The following is a 20131-nucleotide window of genomic DNA, read 5'->3' as shown; positions in this document are numbered from 1 at the left end:
AGACAAGAGTAAACAAGTCAGCTCCTACGAATGTAAGTAAATAATCCAGCAAAGGCATAAATTATAAGAAGGCACGTGAATGCCAGAAGCTCGACTTTCCCAGAGTACCTGAACGCTCACCAGAAGTCACAAGATTAAAAAATATATATAAAGGCAGGTCAAATATTTCCATTTTAAAGGGCACCTATAAATACATGGTGTCATATCTTTGAATATTTGAGTCTATATTGTGCAAGAATAATGAAATCACATTGACACCGTGCTAGAACAATACAATACAGAATAAATGTGATATTATCTCGCAGTGGTTTCTTCTAACTTTACAGATAGACTTTATAGATAGAGGACATTTAATGGGACAACTAAGGATCAAGAGGTTAAATTTACCAGGTGAATCTAGATTTCAATGGTAAAAAAAAAATGCAAACTTTGAGAATCAGTTTTAGCGCTTAATTTTAGTAAGTCTAAATGTCCATCTCTATGTAATCATGACACAAATGGTTTGACATCTCAAGGCTTCAACCCATAGGCTTTCATTTAGGCTGAGCTCTCACTCATTTATATCATGGTATACTTAATATTATCTTTTAAAAGACAGAACTTGGTAAATCAAAGCATCCACAAATATGAGAGACCAGAACAAAATTAAATCTGGTTTTGCTCTTCACAGCCAGGGACTAAACCCTGAATTCACTAATATCGTTCAAGAAGTAGCTGATGTCTGACATTAATAATTTCTCCATAAGAATGAATAATTAATTATATTTATTTGTATCTATTTATTCTGCAGTTTTTTTTATTATTATTATTGTTATTTGTTTTGCTGTCTGACAGGCCTAGTTTTTAAATCTGTGTATGGTGTTGGTGTGTTTGGACGAATACAAATTTAAATTAAAAAAATGAATCATATGCTCTGACCTGATAACCTAACTAATGTAATGCTGTAATAAAAAAGGTATTGTTATCAAAGACGATGGCCGTACATGCATTGAGGCATTCTTTTTTTATTCACACTGATTCACTTAGTGGTCCATCTATTCTAAACTAAAACTTCTCATGAATTGAAAAATACCACTTCAAGAAGTCAATCATGCATTTATAGGGTGTGCTGTAAATTGGGACAGTCGTACACCCTGCTTCGGTCTAGGGCAGTATTGAAGGTGGTGTTACAATACATCCCACTCTTGCACAGGTCTTTGGAGAATTTTTGGGATTTCGGGTGGAAGGTACACGGTGAGCTCTCAAAGGTTGGAGGGAGACGTCCATATTCTCCGGAGGTGGTCCTGTACAGTAGATTCTGGGACTTTGCCTTCAGCGCTGGCAGTTCATCTTTCACTGCTGCAGTCATCATGCAGGAGAACACTGGGTTTCCAGGGTTGACACATGTTTCTTTATGTTCTACCTGCTGCTCTTGAGAGGCTGACATCATTGCAGTGCCTACACAAAGAAAGTGACATCAGAATCCACAAACCACAGCTTTAGTTCCAGATTATATAAAACCAAGCAATAGATGTACACTAAAACTGAGTGATGCAAAGGTTTTCCCTCATTGCGTTTACCTTTTACAAACAGTGACATCAACATCAAGTGTATGAAATACATGTGTTAATGAATGACACAATTTAGTTATAGAAGGATTTGATACATCTTTAATGTTGTACAAGTCATTTAGACATCTTTGGATAAAGTTTCCCATTGGGATCTACTTGGATATCTATTCCAAAACTACTCTAAAAGAAAACGTTGTCACACCAAACGCTACAGACTTCTTTAGATAAAACTTGGGTGAAATGATGACACGTTTAGATGCTAAGCTAACGTTCTCGCGAGCTAACTTACTGAATCAACACCAAATGCACTTCTCCCTGAATGAAGTGCTGCATTTCCCATCATGTTATCAGTGTAATATATAGTTACCTTCAAATGCTGGCGACCAACACAACAATTATCGACGTCTTTATCCAGAGCACGACTCCAAGAAAAGGCGTCTGGTTACCATGGAAACCACAAAACATTATGTGGGACGTTATTTTCGGTTAATTCAATACGTCATTGGAAATGTAGGTAGTGTTTAATAATCTTACCCAGGGTCCATTTAGTAGAGTTTCCTAGGTATTAAAACTGCATCGTTTTACTTTTATATAGAATACAGAATATATTATTATATATACTATTATCATCATTATAAATAAATAATATGCTATTGATATATTTCGTATGTTATTATTATTAATGTTATTATTATTATAATTATCATAGTTTTTATTAATTGACTGTGATGTAATGTGTAATGTATGTCAATTTAACACATCATTTGTATAGTTAATACTAATATTTTCTACGGCACGTGAAGGCATCAATACTACGTCATCACCAAGCGTCAGCTGTTTTGTGCTATCACCGCGTCTGCTAGAAACTGAAATCCGCTTGTTGTTAACTGAACCATACTCAAACCCAATCGTTTACACGCTTTGCTGAACTGTGTGATATTTCATTGTTTTTTTAGGCTTACTGTTATATTTGTAAGGGTAGCTGTGGACTTTGACTGGCTTCCTTCAACTTCTACCACAGTTTGAAAAGTGTTGCTGTTTGCTTGCGGCTAACTCGGGCAAAGGGGAGAAGATCTGCAGCTCGATCCGGAGCTCAGAAGATGGACAGTGAGATCCAACGAGACGGGAGAGTCCTCGACCTCACCGATGACGCCTGGAGGGAAGACAGACTGCCGTATGAAGACGTCACCATCCCTCTGGTAAATGCTGTGCAAGCAGATTCATGTTAGCATTAGCAACACGCTTTCTTACAGTTTGATCACAGTCCGCTGCCGAAATTTCTCATGGACATTTTGAACAAAGATTAGGGTTTTCATGTTATTCAAAAACGAGCATTACTGTCAATTCAGCAACTTTTATTAATGACAGTGGAGGTCATGACTCATGAGCTTTTTGGGGGGGCTACCAGTCTTAAACAAGGCAAAGTACAGTATTTTAGACAAATGACAATCTAATTAAGCATGCTAGGAAGCAGCCTCGAGTTAATGTTAGCCGAAATTGGAGGACACTTAAGCTCAGGTGAAATCCACTCAATTTGATCTGCTCTCAGACAATTGTTTTTACAAGGCTCACAAACGTTCAACACAGAGTAAGCAGCTTTGACTAAGGTAAGAATAGAAAGCTCTACTTTCCTGCTCAAAGTGACAGTAGTCCTCTTTCAGGCTCAACACATGTGACGCTTGCAAATCAGACCGTACATACTTTCATAAGTCGTGCAGAGCTTACAAACTCACACACTAAGTTACTAATCAGATTTGTTTTGTTAGCAGTTGTGTCAATAATGAACGACCAACAGCTCCTGCCCTGTCCAAATATTTGACGTAAAAACATTCCTGTTTTGTTTGAATTTAGGTTTGTCTTTTGCTTTGCTCAAATATTCAGTCTACATGTATGTCTTGACGCTGTCATACTGTTGGTATAAAGTAGGGTGAAGTGCTGCTCTTTTTCATGGCACCTTTTTTTCCCCTCCTGTTCTCTGTCAGACTGAATTGCCTGAGGCTGAGCAGGACAACGGAGGCTCCACCGAGTCTGTGAAAGAGCAAGAGATGAAGTGGACAGACCTCGCCCTGCAGAGCCTCCACGAAAACACACCAAGCACTGGAAGCTGAAAGTCTAAATGGGAATCCGACTGTAGGACAGAAAAAGAAAGTGGACACTGGATTCAGAGGCACACGTGATGTCTTATTGTATTGTGTCTTTTGAATGATTTGAATTATGTTCCAGCTAAGATGGAAAATGTATTTTTCTTCGCTATTGGGTTTGTATTGTAGTCCTTGTAAATATGAACGTCAAACAACAACTTCATAATAACATAAATGGAAAAGAGTTGCATTCAATTTGTGTTGAATTCAGAACGTGAGGGCGGTGGACATTCACGTATTTGCACATAATGTGTGTGCTCTGTGTACCAAAAAAAAAAAAGTGTCTGTCAAATTTCTATCATAGAAACATTGACCTCATTTTCTAAAGTGGTGATCGTAAATCAGAGCAACGAGTTGGCAGTTAGATGAATACAGAATACAGTCCCGGCAGTCAGATCAAAATCAAACTATTTTCTCAAGGTGCTGGCTGGTTTTGCATCTGATAGCACTGTCGCTTACATCGTGACCCAGGCTGAGGAATCTCTGTAGGAACCTCCCTGGGGAAGTTTAAACCCGTAATGAACATCCTGACTGTAGCTCCGTCATCACTGCGTGTGTGTGCAGCCTCTGCCATGAGCTCGCGAACGTGGTCATGTGGCCCCTTCCCCAACAGGGCCGACGGGTGCCGGTAGGAGCCCCCCAGACGATCCCAGAGCGTGAAGTACTGTCCGTAGTTGTAGTTGAAGAAGAGATGATGGTCGACGTGGTGCGCAGCGCCGTTGATCAGACATATCAGGGAGCCGGGGAGGCGGTAGTCTCCGTCGTGTATGGAGATGGTCCAGATGTTGACAAAGACAAAGAGTGAGAGGTAGACCACCTGTAATGTAAATATACAAATGTCATTCAAAACCACTGTACAGTTAAGTTTATATCAAGGTAATGTATTTTTTACACTACTTTTCCATCAAATGTCATCAAAAGTTGTCCACATGCAGCTGGACCTGAAATAATTTAAGTCCAATTTTAACAACGCAAAATATGCAGTGAAGCTTGTGTAATTATCAATACTGTAACCTCAGATCTAACGTCAACATGTTTGGGACGGTGTGTCAGACCACCACCTTGTGCAGGGGAAAGATGAATGGGTAGACGTGATAGGGTAAGCTCTGCAGGAAGCCGTCCACTGGGTGGAAGGCATGGCTGGCAAGAGGCGTAGGGATCTTGAATGTATGGTGCTGCTTGTGTAAGTGCTGAGGGACGGGAACACAAATGGCGTCTGAATATTAGGACTGTTTTTAGTGAAAACATAAACCAGGCAAACAAGGTAGAAAAAGATCTACAGGGAAATAGAGCCAGAATCAGGAAGTATGATGGAAAAACTTCTTCAGATGGAAAAGACATTGCCCATACTGTTACTTTAGTCTTATTTACTAATGGAGTTGTGTTTGTTCCTCTGATGAATGTTATATTTACTCTCCTTTTAGCTCTGCATTGGTCTTCACCAACAACTGAAGGAAACATCTGGCTCTTTAGCAGCTGGATGCTCCACTTCTTTTACCTGCTAGCTGCTAACTTTGATCTTTGCTCTTTAAGCGAGTAGTGTAAAGTGGGTTTATCACAGCTTTTTTGCTGGAAACAGTACAGTTAAGAAGTTGTCTGTAAAACCAAAACAATTAAGTGAAAGATGCTAAAATGATCTGCGGAGCTGAGGGGAACTGCATAGTTTGGTGATAATTCTCAGTGCATTTGTCACTACGAGTGACCCCTATCAAGTTACACAGTCGTTTGGTTACCGTATTTTTCGGACTATAAGGCGCACTTAAAATCCTTAAATTTTCTCAAAAATTGACAGTGCGCCTTATGTATGGTCACTTGTTGTGCTTATTGATCGATTTTATGTGGTACAATGCGCTCAAAAATCTGCCGAAATGTGTAAGTACGACTTTGGTAAGCAACGAAGCCGCTCCGCTCAATGGATATTCGGAGCATTACGGTACGCTGTGTCACTACCTGATCGGCCCCGTAACAGGAATGTAATGTCTAAACTAAAAGTCAAAATCGATCAATAAGCACAACAAGTAACCATCGGTCGCAACCGTCGTCCGAGCTTTCACGAAAGCTGGAATCATCACTGAACAGCCAAGTACCGATAACGGCAACAAGACTGACTCGGAAAATGACGAGAGGGATTCGGGCATTCTTGATGCCGAAATCGCACAGCTGTTTCACTCAGACACTGAAGATGAAGAATTCAATGGATTTGTGGAAGAGGAATGAATCGATAAGTGAGTGTATTTTTCTGTACCGGTATTTGTTGTTACAACTGAGTTGAATAAAGTTTGATTTACCGGACTGTGTTGTTTTGCTTAATGCGCCTTATAATCCGGTGCGGTTTATGTGTGAACATAGACACGTTAATTCACAGTGCGCCTTATAATCCGGTGCGCTTTATAGTCCGAAAAATACGGTAATTGTTTCAATAAAAGGTATTGTTTGGGAGCGGCATTAAACGAGCCATTGACATGCTCAAGCTCACCTTGTAGATGTTCTTATGGTGCATGGAGCGGTGGATCCAGTAGATACACATGTCAGTAAAGAACAAGAAACCAGCGATACTCAGCAACAACCCAGGCCAGCCTGAAACAGAAACAAACCAGTCAGCTGATGGATCTCATTCGGACTTATTGTTTTATAACCTGTTTCAACAAAAGGAGGAATACTTGATCGGTGGCTGTTATCAGCTGACCTTTAGTCAGTCAATTGTGAGTTTAACCCTGGGTTTTAATGTTTCTGGAAACTGTTGTCTCACCCAGAGAAGAGTCGCCGATGTTGTCATAAAGTTTGCTGTTTCCCTTGATCTCCAGGAAGAAAATGGCCACTGTGGGGAAGCTCATCCAGAAGATGGAGACTACTGACAGTTGAATCTCTTTTCTTACCTGGTTCTGTTGTTGGATCACACACAAAGTAAAAACAGCCCCAGTCACTAATAGTTTACACACCCCAGTTAATTCCTTGCCCTTGAGCTGGTCTACCCATTTAGCAGCTTACCTTGATGAACTGTGGATGTTTCATGAGCTTATGGTCAAACACATAGTAGAAGCTGAGCGCACCAAAGCCCAGGTAAATCAGCACTGCTCCCAGGTTGGTCACCACCCACAGGCTGATGATCTGACGCAGAGCCCCATCCTCAGGCCATGAGGCCGGGTAAACATACGGAGTGAAGATGTAACTATCAGCAATGTTCAGCACATGATCCATGGCACAGTCTGTGAAGAGAGCGAATGACCCAACAGCACTGTGATGGCAAAGAACATTGGATCAAATTCTGTCAAAAACATACTGTGCAAAGGTAACAGTTACGTAGATATTCTGTTTCTTTGTGAGGACTCTGTAAAAGGCTTGTACATCCCAATCAGAACTAGATGGCTTTTTGCAATTTAAAAGAAGCTGCGGATGCTGTGTCCATGCTTTGAGCTTATGGTTTATAGATCAACCTTTAAAAAAAGCATCTTACTACTTATTAGGCCATGCACAACATATAGGACACACACCAATAAAGTTTCAAGAAAATATATTTTTAATTGAACAAAATTAAAAGATGAAGTGAATGATATCAGGTATTGTAAATGTGCAAGACAAGCTATAAAGTTAGACCAATAAAACAAAACAACTAGTCAGAGAAGAAGCAGAGATATAAGCTAAGCAGACAGAGGTAACAGTCAAGGCCAACCGGGAACACCAGGCCCAAGTGTTCCCGGTGGACTATAGCGATCCCCTGCTACCAGGTATACAGTATGTGGAAAACATGACGGACCCATTGGTGAGGGAGGGTTAGGGTCAACATGTTTTCTAGATGTCTTCCTTTGAGACTAACCTGGACAAGACAGGAAGCTCATATACACATTCAGCATTGCATGAAACAACAACAGTTTCAAGACAGTGAAATGAAACCATCATACCTGTAGAAATGCAAGCCACTATAGCTGTGCCACAATAGCTCGAAATGCTCCAATGTCCCCTCCTTTAACCCCTCTATTAATACAACTGTACTTGTTTGAGTGGATGCTTGTTAACTACACTCTGGTTTCAAATGACAGCACCACTTCACCCTGGCTGCTGCTGATTAGACCAAAGTGCTGAGCTGGTTTCTGATGTGCTCTGTTTAACATGATCGATGAACTACTCACCGACCCAATCGGACCATTCAACAGTGATTCCCTGCCCCCACACCTCTGTTGTGGAATGACCATACGATGCTAATCACCGTGGAAGCAGGGAAGCTATAAGAAATACAGTGAGCAGTTAAACAGCCACAAAATGCAAAGCAAATGTTACTGGTATGAGTTGTAAACGAATACAGCAGCATATCGATGATTCTGTAGGACAGAATGCAGGACAGTTGCCTTCCATCAAAACAAAATATATCACACACTCTAACAGCATTTTCACCTTGTTGGCAGCTTTATTAAACTGAACATACTTCAGTGTTAATCTCTATGGCCACTCTAAGAAATCTCAAAAAGCTGTTTCATGCTCTTCAATGATTACTTTGTCAGGACTTTCAAAAGAGCTCGTTGGTGAATTGGTTCCTGCCGCTGAACTGACCTGCTTCAGGACATCAGAAGTGTGTGAGCCTTCCTGCAACTGGATCCTCCTTCCTTCACACACACGTGCGTGTCCACCGGCATTTGATTCGCCACAGAAAGCATGTGGCTTAATGTAGCAAATTGTTTAACAAAGAATGAAACACGCCCGGCTGATATGAATTCGACATGCATTCCAAGAACATTTTTTCTTAGAAGCCAGAAGAGATTCAGAGGGAAACAGAAATAAACGTTGGTCCTTGTGAAACAAGATCCCGACGCTCAGCAAATAACAAGGAGCTCAGTGACAGCAGGACGCGATCTTCCTGCCAGATCTGCTCTTCTGGGACTGGGTGACATAATCCTTCTAAACTTGCTTATTAATAGTTGTTTTTAATTTGTTCATTTTTAATAGTTAATGTGATTCCAAGTAATGGAATGTGCTTCATCATACTATGACGTATTTGATTATTTATATGAAACAAGTAAAACTCAACTGATGTCTTTATCAGATGCATTTATATTCACATCCATAAGTCATCAGAAATGGTATTACAGGAATTAAACCTTGCATTGTCTATTTCCAACAACCCTACATCTGCTTTGATGCAAAATATAATCACTAGTGAGTGAATGTCATCTTTGCAGTGCATGTTCCCTGCCCCATACTGGGTTTGGGGATCCAATTCCTCCTGAACCGTTCCCTGAACTCTGCCCTTTACATACGTACACACACACACACACACACACACACCACGTACACGTCCTCCACGCATGCACACAGCAAAAAGTAAGAAGTGTGAGTTTTATCAAGAGGAAAAAAATAGTATTTACCTGTCTTGTGGCTGGTCTGTATGTATGTCAACACTTCCAACCTGTCACACACAGACGTGTACACCGACATTGAGCAAGAAATACAAGTGGACGACGTGATCTTGACGCTTGCCCAGAGAATCTGAACAAGATGGTGAATGATCTCATGCAAGGAGATCCTCTTTCCACCCTATGCTTTTTGTAGTTGATGTTATTTTTTAGTCCATTGACACTTATATTGCTTAACACACATCCACACAAGCATCTGTTATATACGTTGGTGAGAGGTGACAATACACAGCAACCATGTTTTGGTTATGTGCTCCTTCAGCATGAAAGTACAAAGTGTACTACATGTCATAAGTGTGTGTCATCCTTCAATTTCCCATTCAATAACTTCTAATCACGCTGAAATACCTAATGAGGGAATTTAGCTCTTAACTGTACCGCAAGGAAAAAAAACAACTTCTCTAAGTACATAAATGTGCAGATGTCTCCCTCTAGAGCTCTCTGACACAAACAGCACCTCTCTGTGCAGTCTGCAGTGTCTTCATGTCTTTCCAACCAGTGACATGGGATTGATGAACAAAGTTTGAATGACACATTAAGACCGTTGTGTTCAAGTTACTACACCACAATCCAAACTGAGTCTTAACAGACAAAATTAACAATCAGGGCTCACTGAGCTTGGTTGGTGTTCTGAAGTGTTTTTGCATGTATTATACTTCACTAATCACCTGCTCCAACTGTTGAAATAATATATCATAATCACTGCAGATGAGTCACTGTGACAATAACCACCATCTGTAATTATGTCGATTCGGCTGATTGTGTAATCAGAAATTACAGAAACTGAGTTACACAAGAAAGGCCAGGCTGTCTTAACTGTAACTGTAACACATTAATGTTCCTAACGGTGTTTACACTATAAGGGTGCTTATGTTTCAGTATTTGTTGAGTTTCCCCTTAATCATCCTTAAAGTTACAAAATATGTTTCATCACAGCATCACACCTTCTCTATTTCCATTGAAAGTAGGCTAATTCTCTTAAATTGAGTGAACTATTCAAACCCAAGGGTACATTTGTTATGCTTGTGCTTACTTATGCTTACACAGAACAATGACTAAATGACACACGTGTGTCATTTAGTCATTGTTCTGTGTAATTTTGGTATCTTTGCAGAATGTGGGATCTTAATGTTAAACATTTATATTCCTTCCAAGAGGCACGTTTCCCATAACGCCATGTAGACTGTAATTTATGTGTTGTGGTTATTTTCTATTCATTGGTATTATGGTTGTTTGTAAAAAAAAAAAAAAAAAAAGTTGCACTCAGCTCTAAATCTTTTCTTTCCGTTAAGTGATTCAAACATTGGTCACATTCTCCCATAATGACAGATCATTACGCACACATTCAGTGGAAAAACACTCAGAGCAGCCGGACGGTGGCGAGTGCAAAAAAGGGAAAATGTTGCCTTCAGGTTCCCACTACAAGCTCCTACATCCGAGAGCATTGAGGGTAAATAGTCACCCACCTGCGTTGATGTCTGTTGGCTAAACAGTAAACATACAGCCAGCAACATGGTAGTGGTCTACAGCAGTGCTATTTGCTGATGTGAGTACGTGTATGATCCCTTTAGGATTCAAAACAACATGAGAAGTACACTAATAGTCTAGGCTACTAACGTCAGTTTTATCATGAAATTGTGATGATGGTTATTGAAAGAAACCTCGCTGATCTTTATGTAGTGCCTATAATTATAAATGGACTCTGCAATAGTCTATCAAATGAAAAAAAGACTCGTGAATTAGATATTTCCTACAGCACGCTGTGCGTAAAGGCAGCATATTACAATCGCCTATTTACTCTGGTTTGCTCACGGGCGCTGGGTGAAACGGCCGGGTGCAGAGCAGCGCGGGGAGCAGAAACCACAACACAACAGTCAGTTTGTTTGCACCGTGTGCACAGACCTGAGAAACACTACGGGACATGTGACGGGAGCAACATGAATGGGAGAGTGAAACTGTTCCTGATATGTTCATCTTGAATTGTTCAACGTCACAATGACGTTGCCGTTTCCTATATCGAGACACAATAACTAAAAGGTCATTTATTGTCTATATAAATTTATTAGAAATTAATTTGCAATCTATCTATCTTGTGTAGAATTATCCATTGTATGACTCCTCATTGATTAATTAATCATAAGTTAGATTTGAAAATGATTGTACCTCGTTTATTTTTTTAAAGGAATATGATAGGCTATAGGACTTGAATCTTTTTTTTTCGAGGGGCCACACTGGTGCTTTATCGGAAGTCTTGATTGCACCCGTGACGCATCTTGATCTATGCACTCCGCCGCGTATCTTCACATTTAATTTTGTAAATCCGTGCGCAAACTAAGCGGGTGGCTTATTGAGCTTTGAATAACGTAGTGTTTCTACATTAACTAACACGGTTATTGCTAGCACACATCAACAAAGACAAGTACATTAGTGGGAGACACACGTGCTATGTATTGCCCCCATATAGGCTACCTGAAAAACACTCTAATAAATAACTTCTGTTTGTGTTCAACTGCCATAACATTTGGTGTCGCGAGAGGGGGGGTTATGTACATTTCAGACAACAGAACAACTCATCCTCGCCTGGGAGTCTCTCTTCACGCGCTCCTGGGTTGGTTAACCAAGAAGACGTGTGCACAAACCTCTTTGTAATCATCTACTACGTGCCCGCGTGCTGTGTGACAGACTCAGTTTGCACCCGGTTCTGTTGTCTCGAGGACGCTATAAAAGCACCGCCCATTCCCTTACTCCCACAACACAGACTCACTGAGCCTACCGACACAGCAGCTTCAGACGAAGACACGAGACAGCAACTGAAAAATGGACCCTTGCGACTGCTCCAAGTGTAAGTGTTCTTTGTTAACGTTTAGTCTTAACGTTTCTCATGACGTCAGTTGTCTATTTTGTTTGACTATTTGTTATCAGCAGACAATATGAAGCTGATCTGCTTGGTTTTTGTTTTCTAGCTGGAACCTGCAACTGTGGAGGATCCTGCAAATGCACTAACTGCTCCTGCACCACCTGCAAGAAGAGTAAGTCAAATGACCTCCTTACATCAAAATGTGTCATTTGGTTTTGTTATCTAAAATTGCCTATGTGAATTAAATGTTGGCAACTGCCAGTTGGCTCTAATTGGCTTAATGAACTACAACAAAAAGGTGTACATTTTAAATTCACTCGGTTGACTGACTAGTTTTTGCTCAAATATGCAGTGTCTGTCTAGTGGAATTTAGCCACTAATTTATCAGAACTCCGCTCTCAAAGGGATTTGCCTGATTGAATCTTTATGCATCCAATTTCTTGTTTCAGGCTGCTGCCCATGCTGCCCGTCCGGCTGCACCAAATGCGCCTCTGGCTGCGTGTGCAAAGGGAAGACATGCGACACCAGCTGCTGTCAGTGAGGAGCCTGTAACATCAGCCCTCTTCTGTCCTTGGGATGGAGCCAGACTGAACAACTTTGAATTAATTGCAGTTGCAACTGTCTGCCGAGAACAATGTATTTTGTACGTGTCTTTAATGTTGAAATAAACATGTTTCCTTAATGTGGATGTGCTGTCTTGGCTTAGCTTATTAAAAGAGTTTCAAGCCTCAGTATAAAATGAACTGAGTGGTGATTTAGCTGTGCTGATGCAGTGTGAAGTCATCTGACCATGGTTAAACTTTAACGGAGACAGTTAAAGATGTTCAGGTTCTTTTGTTCAGCCCTGATTTCATTCTCAAAGGTGACATTTCCTCACCAGGTGACAGGTCCAGGTTAGTCATGCCAAGATCTTCACTATAGAAACCTGTTGCTGCTCTAGTGTGGTGTAATGGTGCCAAAAAACGGGCTCTTTAACATATTTCATATCTGACTAAATAAGATGGTCATTTGTGCACAGAGGTTTACCTGCAGGGCTTTCTTCCATAAATATTAACCAACTACAATTTCCCTAAACCTATAACCAAATTCTTGCCTAAATCAAAGGGAATGTGTGGCATAAAAAAAACCTTGCAACATTTGTTGGATCAGCCAAATCAATTCGGTGTGATAGAAGCCAAGTTTTGGTTGGACTTGTGGTCAAAGTCAAATATGTCAACCCAAAACTGATTTTACTTAATCTGTAGGCTTTTCACAAGCGTGAATAATTTACTTAACTTTCAAACAAACCTGTTACTTTCTCATCCTTTATCACCATTTAGGTGATAAATGTAATGCATGGAATTAATATATCTTTAGAGTGAACAATTATCAAGTGAGTGGCAGCAACCCAGGTGGGTTCATTTGACCTGCGACACCGCGGAACGTTGTGATCCCGCGGAACGATAAGGAGAGATGTTTGTTTCGGGTAGGAACAGTAATAGTGACGGACACCGGAAGTGTTGCGTCGTTTCTGATCAGGAAAACATTTCAACCAGTGTTCCGTCGCCATGGCGTTTCAACTATAGGGTTGAATTAGGCGGTAACTCACTAATATTAGAGCACATTTAAGTGACTAAACATGCCGAAGGTCGTGTCCAGAAGTGTCGTCTGCTCGGACACCAGAGACAGAGAGGAGTACGACGATGGAGAAAAGCCTCTCCATGTCTACTACTGCCTGTGCGGACAGATGGTTTTGGTGCTGGACTGCCAGCTGGAGAAGCTGCCCATGAGGCCCCGGGACCGAGCCAGGGTGATCGATGCGGCCAAACACGCCCACAAGTTCTGCAACGTGGAGCAGGACGAGAGCGCGTACCTCAAGCGGGCCGAGGGCATCGAGCGCCAGTACCGCAAGAAGTGCGGCAAGTGCGGCCTGCTGCTCTTCTATCAGCACCAGGCGAAGAACCACCCGGCCACCTTCATCGTGGACGGAGCCGTGGTCAAGTTCGGGCAGGGCTTCGGCAACACCAGCGTCTACAGCCAGAGTAAGCCGGAAGCTCCCAAGAAGGTCCGCGTGATGATGACCAAGCGGACCAAGGACATGGGCAAGTTCAGCTCCGTCACGGTTTCCACCATCGACGAGGAGGAGGAGGAGATCGAGGCCCGGGAGGTGGCCGACTCGTACGCCCAAAACGCCAAAGTGATCGAGAAGCAGCTGGAGAGGAAGGGCATGAGCAAGAGGAGGCTGCAGGAGCTGGCCGAGCTCGAGGCCAAGAAGGCGAAGATGAAGGGCACCCTTATTGATAATCAGTTCAAGTAGAGGAGGCTCAGTGAGGACACACACACACACACACACACACACACACACACACACACACACACACACACACACACTGTGACACAAAGTTATCCTCTGGAGACCATCACCCACAGTGGATGTTTTCTGTCAAGTACTGGCCAGTAGTTTTTCAGCCAGTACTGGACAGCAATCCAGTACATAGAGGACAATATGTGGACATATTCGCGACAGATGATGTGTGTATGTGTTCAGTTGGTGATTTTGGGGGTGAGGTTGTAGACCTTTTTTTTATTAATTAGTTTAAAATGTTTTGTACAAAAATTAAAAGGCCAGATGAACCTGTTTGGTATTTCTTTAAAGCGTTTGTCCTGCGTGTTGTTTTCACTGTGGTGTCTGTTCGTCCTGCTGAAGTCCTCAGCTGTTTGAAACCGTGAGTTCAAGGTGGCTGATCTGTAAAAACTGTCAAATATGCTGAGGTCTTGAAAATGTGTGTTAGTGCACAGTTCTTAAAATGTCTTAAATATGACTCTGAATGATAGAATAATCAATGACGGCAGCAAATCAGAAAAATCCTTCAAGTACTTAAAGAATTATTGATAAATGTTGTACTTTGAATATCTTTGTGTTTTGGATCATTGGTTGGACAAAGTTATTGCAAGACATCTGCTCATGTTATAGACTAAATTATTACACATTATGATTAATCACTATTCAAAATGATGTGTTGCAGTCTTAGGAAGAGCTGTCACTAGGCCTTTACTCACAGAAGGAAGAGCACAGGTGTAACTGTTGAAATAATTGGTTCCTGAATTCCATTTAGCTGCTTCAGTTTCTTGAGTCGCACTATCATGGATTTAGGGGTATGCCTGAATAGCATGGAGCCATCTTTAATGTTATTACATTGATAGCAGCAGCTAAATCTATGCTATTTGTAAATTATGATGCTCCTAAAGGTTAAACATCAGTTATTTTGTAAAAAGAGCTGTATTATCAGATTAACCCACAAAATTCTGATTTTTCAAGTCAAACTCCAAAAATATATGTGAATATACTACATCAAATTATATATACACACAGTATGTCATACGCAGACTGTCAGACCGTGATTCATGGAAAAGTAGACAAAGTCCCTTAGTGTGGATAAAAAGTAAAAGTCTGCACAGGACAAATGAGAACAATGTGATTCATAGACTGACCTACAACTTGGTCACAACGGATGTAAAACTATTTAGGTCTACAGGTGTAGACTTCTTTTTCTCATGGCAAATTGCAGGGTTCTCATTTATATAACAGTGCTTATAGGATCCACACTAAATGTTTGCGTGCGTTCAAAGGAGGAAATGCACGTACGTCAAAAAATATTCACATTTATAAAACCTTGAGCCTGTCAGTGTGCTATTTCCTTTTATAAATTCCAAATCAACCTGTAAGTGTGTGCAGCTGCTTCAGCCTCACGTCCCGCCCTCTACACGCACACATCCAACCATAGACGGTCAATGCAAAGCTCCTATTGTAAATAATAACTGATGACTGATTAAGAAACGACAACACATAGGCCCAAAACAAAATAAGCGTTAAATGTTACACCTCACACTTTTATTGTGCTCATTGCTTAGAAATGTATGTGGAAAACACTGAAGAAGGTCAAATACTCCAGACAGAGCATTCTAGCGTCTGTCTGCACAATGGAAAGTACAGTGACACATCGAAGGTTTAGCTTAAAGCCTATTCATCAAATAATATGTCGCGAGAGTGAAAACAATGTCTGGTTAGCCTTGAGACTGATAGAAACAGGAACCAGAGCTTTCCAGCGGTAGACATAGTTTCGGCCAGCAAGGCTTGACCTTCTGACTGCCGGCGACACTTAGCTGAACCCGGTTTCTGCCTACGCTGCACATCATGCACACATACTGATAGCATCAAGGAAGGAGTGGAAACCCGTGAGCCTGGAGGGATGGACATCCCTGTGCTCCAATGAGGCCCTCAGCAAGTCTAAACCAAGAACCGCCTCCACCATAGTAAACCAATCACATCATTTGTCAAAAATATACATAATACCGCTGCGCACTCTGTTTAAACGCCCTTTTTCTGTTCTTATGTGCAGATTCTAGGTCCGTGCACGTTTAACTGCTGGACTAAATACTCCTGTTATAATTGAATAAATGTAATATTGCTTTTAAGACAATTCAACAAGTCGTGTATTGATTTCTGTCCACAACACTCCTCATGAATGTTGATTTTTTTTTTTTTTTTACACAGACAGCGAAGTGGATGAAGGGATCCCTGAACACTCGTTCCCTCCTAATTCTTCCATTTACGCAGTCCTAACAGTACCATAGTGTCCATCGTGCAGCATTATACGTCACGCGTGTCACCCCAGTATGTATATGTTTTACAGTAATCAGACTGATTGCTTTCAAAATGATCGCTTCAATCAGTGGTGTCCAGCACCCTGGATATCATATAAAAGAAGTGGTTTGACAGTTTATTCATTAATGTATTAATTAATGTTTTCTTATGTCATTGGGATTAGGACTATCGAGGATATGGAGTGATCAGTGCGAGAGCTGTCACTGGCTATATTTCCACACTTTTTACACAATTGTTGTGCAGGTGATGGAGATTTGCCAGGTGAGGTGACTGGAGAAGGTGAGTGAGTGACAGTCACAGTGGTGACTCCAGTGAGCTCTGATACTCGCTTCAGATCGCTGTTTACAGTTTGTCTGTGTACAGTATGCTTCTAAATAAAAGTCGTGTTCACTGTAGCGATTTTACTCACAAAAACTATGAAAACTCAGATCGTACTTGGTGATATATACGATATATGCACAGTATTAGAAGATTATTTTACAACTAATGACGCTCTGTTCTGCGATTCTTTAACACTACTTGACGTTATCTTACAGATGATGATAATTACATCAACTGACCAAGACTGTCGGTCGTTCGGTCTCTCTTCTGTGCTGACATTTATAAATGAGACTCCAGAACTTTGTGAGTGCATGACTTGATTGATCAGTGCATACCGCAAATTCGGTACCGGACATTCTAGGGGGCTCTGGTTTGCTCACGGGCGCTGGGTGAAACGGCCGGGTGCAGAGCAGCGCGGGGAGCAGAAACCACAACACAACAGTCAGTTTGTTTGCACCGTGTGCACAGACCTGAGAAACACAACGGGACATGTGACGGGAGCAACATGAATGGGAGAGTGAAACTGTTCCTGATATGTTCATCTTGAATTGTTCAACGTCACAATGACGTTGCCGTTTCCTATATCGAGACAAAATAACTAAAAGGTAATTTATGGTCTATATACATGTATTAGAAATGCATTTGCAATCGTGTAAGATGCACTAAGTTGCGTAGAATTAGCCATTGTATAACTCATCATTGATTAATTAATCATAAGTTATATTTGAAAATTATTGTACCTATTTTTTAAAAAGGAATATGATAGGCTTGAATCGCTTCTAATTTTCTTATATTATCAGCTTTAATTTAGTGAGTAATTACATAATTACATTAGCCTATTTTAAATATTCTGCCCGCAAACCCACATGCTTTTTGGGGCCACACTGGTGCTTTATCGGAAGTCTTGATTGCACCCGTGACGCATCTTGATCTATGCACTCCGCCGCGTATCTTCACATTTCATTTTGTAAATCCGTGCGCAAACTAAGCGGGTGGCTTATTGAGCTTTGAATAACGTAGTGTTTCTACATTAACTAACACGGTTATTGCTAGCACACATCAACAAAGACAAGTACATTAGTGGGAAACACACGTGCTATTCATTGCCCCCATATAGGCTACCTGAAAAACACTCTAATAAATAACTTCTGTTTGTGTTCAACTGCCATAACATTTGGTGTCGCGAGAGGGGGGGTTATGTACATTTCAGACAACAGAACAACTCATCCTCGCCTGGGAGTCTCTCTTCACGCGCTCCTGGGTTGGTTAACCAAGAAGACGTGTGCACAAACCTCTTTGTAATCATCTACTACGTGCCCGCGTGCTGTGTGACAGACTCAGTTTGCACCCGGTTCTGTTGTCTCGAGGACGCTATAAAATCACCGCCCATTCCCTTACTCCTACAACACAGACTCACTGAGCCTACCGACACAGCAGCTTCAGACGAAGACACGAGACAGCAACTGAAAAATGGACCCTTGCGACTGCTCCAAGTGTAAGTGTTCTTTGTTAACGTTTAGTCTTAACGTTTCTCATGACGTCAGTTGTCTATTTTGTTTGACTATTTGTTATCAGCAGACAATATGAAGCTGATCTGCTTGGTTTTTGTTTTCCAGCTGGAACCTGCAACTGTGGAGGATCCTGCAAATGCACTAACTGCTCCTGCACCACCTGCAAGAAGAGTAAGTCAAATGATCTCCCTACACCGATTACATAAGAGGAGTTTATTGGTGATGTAGTTATCACCCATTCAGAGACTATTGGATGCAATATGTGCTTTTAAGGTCTCTTGCCCAAATCATTAAAATAGGCTATATGATGTAATTCCTCAGCACTCTGTGATGTAGCCTACAGGTGATGTTCAGTTGTTTAGGCCTATCTGAAATCTACTATAGCGGTGTATTTTGAAGATACTTTCTAAAGGGTCACTTGAGGAATCCAGTTAGTCCTGATTGATCTGATCTTAGCTTTGACTATTTGTTTTACTTTAAATGTTCTTATTGTTTTAGTATAATACACTTTATGTAATTATCATGATGGACATTTTAGGCCGGTTGGTTTTTTGTTTTATTGATGCACCTTTGTACTCTTGGAAGTGAGATCATTCATTGTGTTCCAAATCACACTTTCTACTTTTACTTAATAAACACTGCAGATGCCCTTAGATAAATATGTACTATTGCATGCAATGGGCTTTTAATTGGGACATAGTATTGTGCCATAACATTGCACCATAAAACGTTGACCCGATTCAGTACGACATTTTGGCATGCTGCATATTTGAACATGATCAATTTTTTTCTGGCACACTTGCTGGTGTGGTAGTAGGTTATTGGAACTCAGTTGATCTCAAATGGATTTGCCTGATTTTAATGAATCTTTATGCATCTAATTTCTTGTTTCAGGCTGCTGCCCATGCTGCCCGTCCGGCTGCACCAAATGCGCCTCTGGCTGCGTCTGCAAAGGGAAGACATGCGACACCAGCTGCTGTCAGTGAGGAGCCTGTAACATCAGCCCTCTTCTGTCCTTGGGATGGAGCCAGACTGAACAACTTTGAATTAATTGCAGTTGCAACTGTCTACAGAGAACAATGTATTTTGTACTTGACCTTCCTTAATGTGGATGTGCTGTCTTGGCTTAGCTTAAAATGGTCAAAGCAGTGTAACGGGTTTCAAGCCTCAGTATAAACTGAGGTGTGGTGATAAGATGTGCTGATGCAGCGTAAAGTCATCTGACCATGGTCACTCTCATAGAGGCAGTTAAAGACGTTCAGTCCTGATTTCATTATCAAAGGAACTATTCCTTCACCAAGTGGAAGGTCATTTAAGACAGACAATTGAGGAACATGTTGCTGAGTATTGAGGAACTAGCAAAAGAGGCTTATTTATTATTTATTTATTTTCTTGAATATACAGACTCCACATTTCATGTCAACAAAATGAGGCTGTGACATTAATTGGCACATCACAATTAAAGGGCTCCATGTGGCAGCTCAAGCTTACGTTGGGCTTTTGGTTCAAGCTCGTTCAGAAAGCAAAAGCACATCAACCAAAAACAAATTTGATGTTCCCAGACTCTTGATTTGTGTGTGTTTTACAAGTCTGAATAAATTACCTGAGTTTCAAAAGAATATGTTAAAACTCAGCGTGTTTCTTTAAATCACCTTGTGATGCATCAGATTAATGGATCACACCTGGCCACAGTTTATACAA

At 41.1% G+C, this 20131-nt stretch overlaps 5 protein-coding genes across 5 annotated transcripts; 4 read left to right on the top strand and 1 right to left on the bottom strand.

The window, feature by feature from the left end:
- The first annotated feature begins 2377 nt into the window (after window positions 1-2377).
- Window positions 2378-3886, top strand: anapc13 (anaphase promoting complex subunit 13). Its single transcript, XM_068723699.1, has 2 exons — window positions 2378-2749; window positions 3533-3886. The coding sequence occupies exons 1-2, from the start codon at window positions 2651-2653 to the stop codon at window positions 3656-3658; spliced, it is 225 nt and encodes a 74-aa protein (XP_068579800.1). The 5' UTR covers window positions 2378-2650; the 3' UTR covers window positions 3659-3886.
- On the bottom strand, window positions 3719-9195 carry LOC137881664 (lathosterol oxidase-like). The gene is given in 7 exon segments (XM_068723698.1): window positions 3719-4508; window positions 4753-4881; window positions 6168-6268; window positions 6441-6573; window positions 6680-6897; window positions 9049-9159; window positions 9162-9195. Coding segments are annotated over 7 exon segments (1128 nt in total). The 3' UTR covers window positions 3719-4106.
- A 2633-nt stretch (window positions 9196-11828) lies between these two features.
- On the top strand, window positions 11829-12635 carry LOC137881637 (metallothionein B). The gene is made up of 3 exons (XM_068723652.1): window positions 11829-11938; window positions 12060-12125; window positions 12403-12635. Exons 1-3 carry the CDS (start codon window positions 11914-11916, stop codon window positions 12492-12494), a joined length of 183 nt encoding a protein of 60 aa, XP_068579753.1. The 5' UTR covers window positions 11829-11913; the 3' UTR covers window positions 12495-12635.
- Window positions 12636-13429: 794 nt separating this feature from the next.
- On the top strand, window positions 13430-14566 carry steep1 (STING1 ER exit protein 1). The gene has a single exon (XM_068723813.1). The coding sequence runs from the start codon at window positions 13572-13574 to the stop codon at window positions 14247-14249; it is 678 nt and encodes a 225-aa protein (XP_068579914.1). The 5' UTR covers window positions 13430-13571; the 3' UTR covers window positions 14250-14566.
- Window positions 14567-18255: 3689 nt separating this feature from the next.
- Window positions 18256-20049, top strand: mt2 (metallothionein 2). The gene is made up of 3 exons (XM_068723545.1): window positions 18256-18414; window positions 18536-18601; window positions 19325-20049. The coding sequence occupies exons 1-3, from the start codon at window positions 18390-18392 to the stop codon at window positions 19414-19416; spliced, it is 183 nt and encodes a 60-aa protein (XP_068579646.1). The 5' UTR covers window positions 18256-18389; the 3' UTR covers window positions 19417-20049.
- The last annotated feature ends 82 nt before the right edge of the window (window positions 20050-20131 follow it).

This window comes from Cebidichthys violaceus, unplaced genomic scaffold (assembly GCF_023349555.1).
Source record: "Cebidichthys violaceus isolate CVI_PGR_0920_01 unplaced genomic scaffold, fCebVio1.0.p SCAF_3, whole genome shotgun sequence".
Lineage (NCBI taxonomy): Eukaryota > Metazoa > Chordata > Actinopteri > Perciformes > Stichaeidae > Cebidichthys > Cebidichthys violaceus.
The sequence above is the reverse complement of the archived record's forward strand: the minus strand, read 5'-3'. Positions and strand labels throughout refer to the sequence as shown.